This window comes from Lepeophtheirus salmonis, chromosome 2 (genome assembly GCF_016086655.4).
Source record: "Lepeophtheirus salmonis chromosome 2, UVic_Lsal_1.4, whole genome shotgun sequence".
Classification (NCBI taxonomy): Eukaryota; Metazoa; Arthropoda; class Copepoda; order Siphonostomatoida; family Caligidae; genus Lepeophtheirus; species Lepeophtheirus salmonis.
In genome coordinates this window covers 27,563,946-27,575,052 of record NC_052132.2, presented here as the reverse complement: position 1 = coordinate 27,575,052, position 11,107 = coordinate 27,563,946, and the positions used below count along the sequence as shown (strand labels likewise).

The following is an 11,107-nucleotide window of genomic DNA, read 5'->3' as shown; positions in this document are numbered from 1 at the left end:
CTCTGATGTCTCCTGAGATACTCCTATTTACCTGAGATGTGTTGTTTTGCACTTGTTATTTTGTTTATTGTGGATGTTCTTGCGCACAAATATAATCGGTAGCCACAGCCTACAAGGGTAACCAAGTTCAATATGCGCAGTGATGAAAATCCGCTGTATTTTTTAGCTGGCCATTCTTAAACCCTGAAAAAGGAAATTTCTTTCCCCAGTTGTTGTTATTTTAATTTAATTCCTGAGTAGTGAACATCATTTCCTAAATATATTCCAAACCTGACGATCATAAAAGACTCTGAGGATGTGTTGTAGAGTTATAATTGTAAGTCCTCAGTAATGCCATCTGTATTCAAATGTATTCAATTTAATGACTGCTGGGAAAGAAAAAGAAATTTAGACAAAAAAACGCAACCACTCATCTAATATGATGTAAATATTAAAAGCGCGGCGGAAGTCAAACATCAGTCAGTCGTACACAGGTAATGGTATAGCCTTGTGGTTCCATTAACCTTGGATAAGTAGGAAAGAAGCAGACAAATCGAAAGCTGACAACAAACTACATTGTCAATTTTTTGTGGTATTGGGGTGAAGCCCTGAGTAGTAACAATCCGTGGAACGAATGAGATAAATTAGAATCCAATAAATATATATATTTTTTAAACCGAATAGATTTTGTCATAATTTATTTGAATGATTTTGCATTTATTCAAAATATAATTATAAATTATACGTGAGTAAATGAATAAATATGTTAGTTTAAATATTTATGGTAGTTGAAAAAATAAAGAGAAGTTAAGTTCCATTCAAAAATTAAGGCATGAAGCTAATTTCACTGCCTGAATTACTGAGCTCATCATTGGAGTCATCCAATGAAGAAAACGATCTAGGCATAACATCACAACTAAAGAAACCTGGGGAACTTGTTTCTTTGAGGATCCTGTCAAAGGATCTATTTATAGATAAATCGTTTTTCTCCTCCATTCCCCAAATATAAGATAGATCCATGTCATCCATATTAAAACTCAATCTCTTATAGCTCTCAGGTAAATTCGATAGATTATAATCTTCCTTGAAGCACGTATCCTTTATGTTACTAATAAACTGCTCAATAACATCAACAGATTTTTGGGGCACTCGATTTAAGTAAGAATTACTTTTGTTGTTAATGGTCATGGGGTCAAATTCATCTTGTGACAAAAAGTTTCTTCTTAGAGCAAAGACCTCAAGTCCAATGGGATTCAAAATCCCAAACTCTCGATGAGACTCATAGGCTTGTTTAATCATTTCCAATTCATACAACCTATGAGAGCGAGCCATATGCCCAACTTGCCCGCATTGGTAGCAGAATCCATGTAGAACACCGCATACTCTCAATAAATGTCCCTTGTTTTTGTCACAAATAGGATAAATGCAAATGGCTGTTTTGTTTACATGGTTATGAGGACTTATACCCTCTGGGTAACCGCACTGTTTGCAGACGTTCATATCTACGAGGGACCCATAAGGAAGACCTCTATTTGGTAGTTTATTATCCGCTATTTTTAGGAGTACTAAATTAACAAAGGACAGAGAAGCTTTAGATCTAAATCGCATTGGGGTCACATTGGATATCCCAAAGTACTTGGACCATGTTTTGTTGATTAAATCAGAAAGCTCCATTAGAATAGTTGAAGCATGGACTGCATTGATGGCATATGAAGGGATGAAGCCAATGTTTACTAGCTTTCGGATACTGGGATCCTTCCACCATTGACTGATCATCGTTGGCTCTTCATTATCAATCTTCCTGTTTCTTATTAGCAATGTTTTTGATGACCTGTTAGTGTAGAGGGAGAACTTGGATGTTATGGTGATTGCAAGAATAGGAAAATCATCGATATCATCCTTAAAGTCCATCATAATTCTCCTTCTTATTGGGGAAGACATCATAGAAACATCAAGAATACTATCCTGGAGGCTTTTATGAAGTTCATGTCGCTTGAAAGAGGCATCTAATGCAAAGTTCATATTTCTAAACAAATAGTAAATAAATAGTGATATTATACAATATGCTGACAATATTTCTTACATTCAGAGGATTCAAAATCGTCCTTGGTGTAATGCCTTTGTTCGGAAATGAAATGATACTGAAATAAAAGGACATAAGTTGACAAAAGATAATTGCTATCTAATATCTTTTAGGATTAGAAACACCTGTCTCTACATATATTTTCAGTTTGAACAAAAAAAAAAATTAAATGATTAGTTATCAAACGTGTTATAAATCTGTATTATTGGAATGACACTCTCAAATTATAGCTCTCCTTTTCATTCAACAAACAAAAATTATAATAGCAAAATCATTTTCATTTTCAAGTTAGTAAACACATTGAATTTAAAAGGCATGTATTAGTAATATAGAGTTGGGTAAGAAAACGTAGACTTGAGAGGTTGCTTTAGGACATACTTCAATCATTTTTCTTTTTTGTCAATCATAATATAAAATAATTTTAACAAAACTTGTAAACAAGGTCTTTGCATACTTTTTTACTCAATAGTACCACCTTCAGTCACTTCAATCACAGTCTTTAGACGTCGTTGGAAAACCTTACAGGAGTTGATGTCTAACTCCCTAAACAAATTGTCCTACGCAGCCGCTATGACAGCCTTCAGTGAGTCCATATTTGGGGATGAAGTTTAATTGGTTTCCCTCTCCCTCTGCTGACGTAGGTTTTAGTAATGTGTCAGACTTCTCCTGGCTGGTATTTATCGTCCTCCCCAATTATTTAAAGTTAATTATTGTAATTTATTATTTCATCTGGGATCTGGTAAATCTTCTATCAATCCATGATGCTAAGAAGAGTCAAATAATTTTTCATAGTCCTCAATTGGTCTCCGTATTATCTTCAAAGCTTTTCTCCATGATAGAAAAAAAAAAAAATTAAAAATCCACTTTGGTTAACATATTTAGGGATGTATGTATTACTAACAGATATATGACGTTGAAATGATGTTCCTTTCTATACTTTATTTGAATGAATAAATTGTCATTAACAATGCTATCAAAACTGATGGTATTGTTTATTGTTGGATGTCCTACGTTATCTGCCTCTACTAATACTCGGTATCCTACATAGTATTAAAATAATGTATGATGTATCAGTTTAATTTACGTGCAACTTAAAAAAACAATGATAAATAGCATTTATTTCAAAAACAGACACTTTCAACATAAAATAACAGTTGTTCAAAATTCTGAATTACGTGCGTAAGGCTATACTTCATATGATCAGACCAGATTCCTGGACTCTGGAGGGGAAGTTTGTTTTTTTCTCAAATAAGTTGATTTTTTTCATAAAAAAAGATCGAATCCCCACGTCTCAAAGTTTTTTTATGGTATGTGCTGTAGATTTGAAGACGTCTGGGGATTATTAGGTATCTTACTCCGGAATAAAATATGTCCTAGAAAGGGGAAACTGTTTTTTGGTTACCCAAAGCTGCTGTCCTTATTATTTAATTCTTCAGAAAGGAACATCCAAGCTCAAAATAATAACTAGTGGGTGTGCTCATGAAATACGGAGAGGAACAATGAGGATTTGCTGGACTCAGGGTTGATTGTTTTTACTGATATATAAATTGCATCATAATTAAATGCGACGCTCTCTTGTGGCCTCATAATTGCTATTTTTACTACCTACAATACGTAACTTTTCAATATTTCTTGAGGAAACTTCATCAAATGTCATTAAAAATATAAAAAGACTTAATACCTTCATGGAATAGTATTTGATGCCAATAATAAACAGTTGTTTCTGAATTAAATCAAAGTACTAGATTATGAAAATCTTTTAAAGTGGATAGATATGTACAATTTTTATATGGATTATGGACGACAGATATAGATTAATTTGAGAAAAATATCTTATTCTATCTGTTATAACAAACTATTTAGGGGAGAGTGAGTATACTTGTTACGGGGGAGACATGTTACAATGCCAATAACTTTAAAATCTAACCACCCTGCTCTGATAAAATTGAATGCCTTCTTTTGTTTTTATCATATCAATATAAAATTCGGGTGGCCTAGTGCTCGCAGTTATAGAGAATTTCCACCTTGGAATTTGGTACACTAAAAGTAAACATTTTAGGTAGTGTTTGTTTTTATATATTTCTATTATAAAGCATGAGATTTTAATTTAATTTTATTAAATGTGATAGTTTAGCATGTTTTTCAATTAATTAACGTGTTTGTTATATATTATTATTGTCAATATTCAGTTCACACTATTTATTTTGATTCCAACACTATGGAAGAGACTGGTTACACTTCATTTTTATTAGATATACTCGTACTATATACTTAAATATATATATATAACAGTAAAATTAAAAAAAAAATATTTTTTTGAATTTTATTATTAACTATGTTCTAGTTTTGTAAATGTTTTATTTGATTATCTTATATATAGGATTTTAAGTATTTACTTTATGCTAATAAATTGTAATAAAAAGTAAAATAATTGCTGAAATATAACAAATGGCAGTTTTTACATATTTAATCCTACCCTGTACCATGTCTTCTTCTGCCCTGTATCATGTCTTCTCCTGGTGTAGCAATTATCCTACTTTTGGTTAGTATCGAAAATACCAATAAATGGCTATTAATTATTGCACTACATCCAAAATACTTAGGAATTATTTGTCTTAGGTAATTACCAATGTCATGTTGCTACTTCATTGTCTCTACACTAAATGAATCATCGTCTAAAATTTCGAAAAAAAATTGCTGCAAAAGTGTCCAAGGACATCAATCTTCAACTTCGAACTTTTTGGGCGCTTTGAAGGGAACATAATGAATACTTCAAAAGATTGAGGAACAAAGTAGAGACGGCTTCTTCTATTGGCCGTTTTTTAATGCAACGCACAACTCCAACAATCTCTCATATTTCCTCGAAAAAGCTTTGTGATTTATGTGCCAAGTATATCGTTGGTTGCATGAGTCCCATATCTCATATTGAGCATCCTCGTTTTATTGTCATGCTCCATGCACTTGTCCCTGGAGGACAGCTTCCATCCCGATGAACTCGTTAAAGGTTTATTGACAAAAAATATGACTCCATCGTGAAGAAGAAGTTAAAGGCACTCAAATTATGTGTACCCCTACAGATGTTTAGACGGGTTTCCACAATAAGAGATCCTTCATTAGGATCACTGCTCATGGATTAAATGATAAAAGTTTGGAACGTCTTTCTTTTTTGTTGAAATGCAAGTTTTTTGAGAGAAGTCACACCTAGAACAGAATTGTAGCTATTTTAATATCACGCAATGAAGAATACTTTGACAACCCTTGTTGGAACTATTACCGACAATGCATCAAATTTTCGGAAACCATTTCGCGAGTTTGCTATAGACCAACTTGGGCTACGTTAGGATATAGATTGGGAGGAGGAGTTTGAGATGAGGGACAACGTGAACCTCAGGATATATCTTCACTTTTGAGCGAAGCACATCAAGATCCAGCTAATACTCATCTCCCAATACACTTTCAGTGTGCAAGTCACACCTTTGCAGTGATTGCACTGATTACACGTTTCACGAACGTGTTTCATTCCACAAACCAAAAATGTATTTCCTTATGGAACAAATGTTGTCGCCTTCTTCGAATGAAAAGATGTCCCAAGTTATAAAGTAACATTGAAGACGCCTTTTTCAACCAGGTGGAATTCATTGTATGATTCTTATTTGGATTTTTTATCTCACAAAGACTTCTTCTATGACTTTTTCCAGTCTGTAAATCTATCCTCTCTTAAAGATGAAGATATATAGTTCCTTGAAGAGTTACTGGCAGTTATGATCCCAGTGGTGGTGGGACTTGATATTCATTAGGGTCAGGAAAACGCTATGTTAGGACAGCTGCTTCCAACTCTATTCCAAACAAAATATTAATTTCAAGAGGTTTTGAATTCTCGATTAAGAACGTATTCTTGTCTCATGCAGGCACAACTGCAAGACCTCCAACAACGATATCGAAATTTTTTCCAGTTGAACATGTGTAATAAAGTCGTATTTAAATAAGTTATTGTATCTTTTATCATACCTGAATTTAAACTACGATGGTTGATGGATCTATTAAGAAAAAGGAAGTGAAGACGCTTACTCTGATCACAGATGAAGTCATGTGCCAAATTGTACCTGCAAATATTCAGAATAGTCCATCACCTTCACAATCTTCCAGTATATAAAAATATATGTGTCAATTCTCCAAAGAAGATCAAATTGACACTTATTCTATTGCTCCAATTTAGCTCACCTTGAAGTCCTTCAATATATAAACCACCTGCCATCCAAACTTCATCATTATATCTATTTCCTACAGTTAAAGAAATGTTTATAAAATATAATACCATATTCCATCCTCGTCTCCAGTAGAACGAGTTATTAGTATTCCTGGTGATATTCAAAACCCCAAAAGGTATCGTTTGAATCCCTCATTTTTTGAAAAACTATTATTTTTGAAATTAAATATGATATTGTGGTAAAGAATATATACATGATCCAATTTAAGGATATTTTTTGGTTTTTGTATTTCTCTTTCATTCCTTATGTGTTCTCCAAAAGGATTCATATGTGTGCTTGGGCTGTTTATTTTCTCTATTTTTCTATAATCTTACCTTTACGGTAAAAGAAGTAAAAATTAAATAACTTAAACCATGAATTTTTGCATTAACTTAATTAATCTATATTTACTTGTATTTTACCCTCCTCCCGTAATTATCAAACGAGACAAGTTTCCCTTGGATGCTTTTTGGCTTTGGGCGTTTGAATTTCTATTTTTTTCTGGATCGTTCAATTGGAAATGGAAAAAATCCATGCCAGAGAGACCAACAGAATAAAGCTTAGATAAATCTCTCTATGGACTAATTTAATTATTTAATATCAAAATTAATTTTAACTTAACTAAGGTAGGGGGAGCTAATTTAACTTTAATTAATTTAAACTTAACTAGTTAAAAAAAAAAAAAAACTCGAAATTAACTTTAACTCAACTAGTTATTAAAAAATAAAATAATAATTAACTTAATGTATTTTATCATTTTGTCAGTAATTATCTCGTTATAGTATAAACAAACACATTAATTATTTTATTATATAAAAAGATGCTCATGGATTAAAATATTTCCTCACTATCCAAATCTAATAATTTAGAAAAAAAAATAACCGAAATTTTATAATATCAAAATATTTTATACTTACACTATGTCTCAAAATAAATAATACATTGAATAAACACAAATGACTCAGTGCAAAAAACATATTTTTCTATTTAGCTTACAATCTTAGAACCTTTGCAACGAAATATGGCATCTACACGTGCAGGCCTAGAATTAATCATTATTTTGAAGAGTCTCCAGTTGAATGTTTTGCAATTATCTCTTCAAAAATTAAATCCAAAAGTCAAGGAGCAGAGTGTCAAGCCTGTCTTTCAAAATTGACCAAAGATTTTCAATTGGGTTGATATCTGAACTGTTGCCTGTTGGCCACACACCCTTAGCCCACACTAAATATTTTGGTTTTTGAGCCATGACTCAGTCATGGCAGCAGTGAATGCAGGAGCACCATAGTGTTAAAATATCACAGCAGACCTCCTGTGAATCAGTTTTCTTGATCAAATTGGAGCAGTAGATTTGGTTCTGTCCAAAATTGGTTCAAGGTGACCTTACAATATATGTGAGACACAGCTATGAGCTGTAAGGCGAATGCTTTGAGGCATTATGTGAAGGTCAGAGAGCCCAGAAGCTGTCATTGCTCCCCAGGCCTTGATTCCTTGAGATTTTTTGACAGCATAACATTTTCACGATCTCTTGCCCAAATTCGATCCAACTACTTGGTTGGGATCCAAAATAGGGGAAAGGGTAACACATCAACAAGGATAACATTTTTCCAGTCTTCAAGAGACAGTTTCCTAGCAATTTTCGAGAACTCATGCATATCACGAATGTTTTTTTTTTTTAGTTAATCTGGGAATTTTTTGGCTATATAGAAAGGACTTGCAACCAATTTTGCAATTGTTTAGATGTCTGTTAGCAGCGTTAACGAACACCCAATTTTCTGCAACTTTGAAGCCTTTTTACCAAAGATTTGTAAATAATATATATATTTTATTTTTTTTTGGTGCTAAGAATTTTCTTCCGTTCCTTTTCAGTCTTGTCTTTCAGACTCTCAACTTTCTTGCACCTCATCCACCACTTCTGAACAGTTTCATATGGTATATCCATTTCATGAGCAACCTTTTGATTGATTACCCAGCCTTTATTCTACCCACAGCCTCTGATTTGACCTCCAAATCATGATACATGACTGTGCTCGGACTTTAATATTTTCATCTCTGCTTTTACCCAGTTATTGTACTCAAATCCGTTTTTTTGTTTTTGTTTTATGTGTACTTTATCAAACTTTGTATGCAACAAGAATACAACCCTGTATCATCCCTAAAATCTGACGATGTAAAATCGTCCGAATTTTTTACCTGCCCGTTTCTTTGGAATTGATAATCTGGAGAATGAATTTTCTTTGCCTTAGATGTTGTCATTGTTATTTATTTCCTGAGTAGTGAACTTCCTTTCCTAAATAGATTCAATCATATTCAATACCTGATTGAATATACGTGTGTTCTCATAAAAGACGGGGAGCAACTTTGCAAATTTGTTCCAGATTTATAATTGTAAGTCAACTGGGACTCTGGGTAGAAATGAGGATCCACATCGGAGTAATTCTTGCCAATTTCCTCATCCCCCTCCTCCCCTATCATGGCTTATTGTAGCTGATCTAACGAAACACCCTGATCACTAAGATGTTTTCCTCCAAAACATTCTTCAAATTGTCAGGTTTACCATCTTGGTGTTTGGTTTCTATTTTTCTTTTAACATGCCCAAAATAAACACTATTTTCATCAATACATATATCGTTCACTCAAATCTGACTAATAAATGGATATAAACTCCCCAGCAATATATGAGAACAACAAATTCATTTTCTCAAACAGTAAGGAACGCATCATTTTCCATAGTAATTGAAATCTGAACACTTTGACTTTTACACTTCAACAAGAAATAATTTATTAATTAACAATAAAATTTGAACAAAACTAATACTATAAATAAATGTGTGACCGAGCTCTCTTAATCATTCATGTAGCCTCCCTTAGTGGCAATGACGGCTTTTAGGCAGCAGCGGAAGGCCTTTCACCCTCTTACAGAAGTAGTCTTCTGGCATGGCTCCCAGTGCTGGCTGACAGTAGCTTTGAGAACCTCAGTGTTTGGATGATGTACACTACAGGCCTTTCCCTCGACATAAACCCAAAAAGTGTAGTCGGCATCATAGCTGTATGGGGCCAAAAGTGTTAAAGAAAGAGTTCAAAAGAACTCAAAAGAGTCTTTGATTGGAGAAGATGGGTTTCTTTCATTGGTGGTGTCAAAAGTGGCCTCTTTACCCCCACAAGGCTCTTTCCATTCACTTTTTTATAGCTCTCTAAACAGTCTGGTGTGAAACCCCGAGATCTCTTGCATGGGTCCTCATGGACTTGAGGGGATTGGCCTGATCTATTTTCTATAACTTATCCGGGTCCAATTTATCCTTGGAATTGTTAATCATAATAAAAAAACTCAATTATTTTTCATCTTGTAAGGTGATCAATTATTTACTGCAAGTGATTGAGTCATTTAGTGCTAATATATTTGTAGATTTATATTTTTAGACAGGAAATCATACGTATACATATCATCTACATGTATCCATTATTGTTTGTAGGAGCTAAATCATACAATCACTACTTGCTTCATTTGCACATCTGTTGAGTTGTATTCTTAGTACTCTAAATGTTTGCCTAATGCGATGTAACATCTGTATATTCAAGGTTTTGCTTACTTTGCCTTGTCTATTTTAAACGGAATACACTATCTTTTGTATGAATGGCATGAGCAAACTAGAAATTATATATCACCTGCAACAATGTGACTCGTTGTTGTTCGGGAAAATATAAGTATTGATCGCGTAAGATTAACTATTATGTGTCAACGCTGGATGCTTTATTTATTATAAAATTTATAGTTATACTTATATTATTTATTAGTAACATTTCATATTTGAAAATTTCAATATTGTGATATTTGTACCTTAGGAATTATATAATTTATAAATTTGCCATCGTCTTGTGTTCTTCCTGGGTGCTCGAGTGGAGGATCATTGTGATTTTCTTCAAATGAAAATCTTAAATCTTACTATGAGACGAGAAGACGTTAATGGTGTAATCTGGAGGCTATCACCAATACTCTTGTGTCATGTGAACAACACTTCATGTTAGAAGGATATTTGAGTGGCAAGGCAAACATTCAACTTCTGAATACCGAAAAACATATTAGAATTTGAAACGAGATGTAGTCCCATCCCTTTTTCCTTGGTCACAAGCATATAAAAATATAATGATTAATGAAATTATGAAGTAGCAATTAATTCTTGGCCGGATAATCATAATTAATATTCAAGGAGTTGTTTTATTTTTCCGCAATCCAGCGCTACTCCTCACTGTCACCTTGTTTACAAACTAATGTAAGTAAACAATGCTCATGTCCTATTTTAAGTGACATTGAAAACTATACATTTTGAGTCTGGTTTAGTTTTAAGTTTGATTTCAGAAACTAGGGGGAGCTATATTGACTTCGTACAGAGTTTGGCTCAAGTGCTGCCACTATAATCTTCAATATAGCTTCGATCGACTTTGATAATGGCAGAGGCATTCACAGTGGGTGCACTGGAGGGACCCCTCAAAAAAAAAAAAAAAAAAGATTTTTTTTTGTATTGATTAGAAATGTGTCCATTTTATATAGTAAAAATGTCAACTATTTGCGTTCATGTGTAGTATTCGAGCGGGCTTAGGTTTCAGGCTTAATCTAAGCCCAACATGCCCCTCGGATCGAAATGATAGAGCCTTTTCAGTTGTTGGCTTCCTTTTACATTGCCTTAATTCTTTAAGTGCCAAATGATCCCTTTAGAAATGCAGAGACAGCTGACAATGTAAATATGTCCGTATAAATACGCTAAATCAATTTTCTAGTAGTTTTATTTTTTTAAATTATTAC

The 11,107-nt window shown here is 33.3% G+C and overlaps 1 protein-coding gene across 1 annotated transcript; it reads right to left on the bottom strand.

Moving 5' to 3' along the window:
• Positions 1-659: 659 nt before the first annotated feature.
• On the bottom strand, positions 660-3,010 carry LOC121113509 (uncharacterized). The gene is made up of 4 exons (XM_040707302.2): positions 2,964-3,010; positions 2,517-2,890; positions 2,063-2,120; positions 660-2,005 (listed from the first exon to the last, which is right to left on the bottom strand). The coding sequence occupies exon 4, from the start codon at positions 1,999-2,001 to the stop codon at positions 805-807; it is 1,197 nt and encodes a 398-aa protein (XP_040563236.1). The 5' UTR covers positions 2,002-2,005; positions 2,063-2,120; positions 2,517-2,890; positions 2,964-3,010; the 3' UTR covers positions 660-804.
• Positions 3,011-11,107: the final 8,097 nt, after the last annotated feature.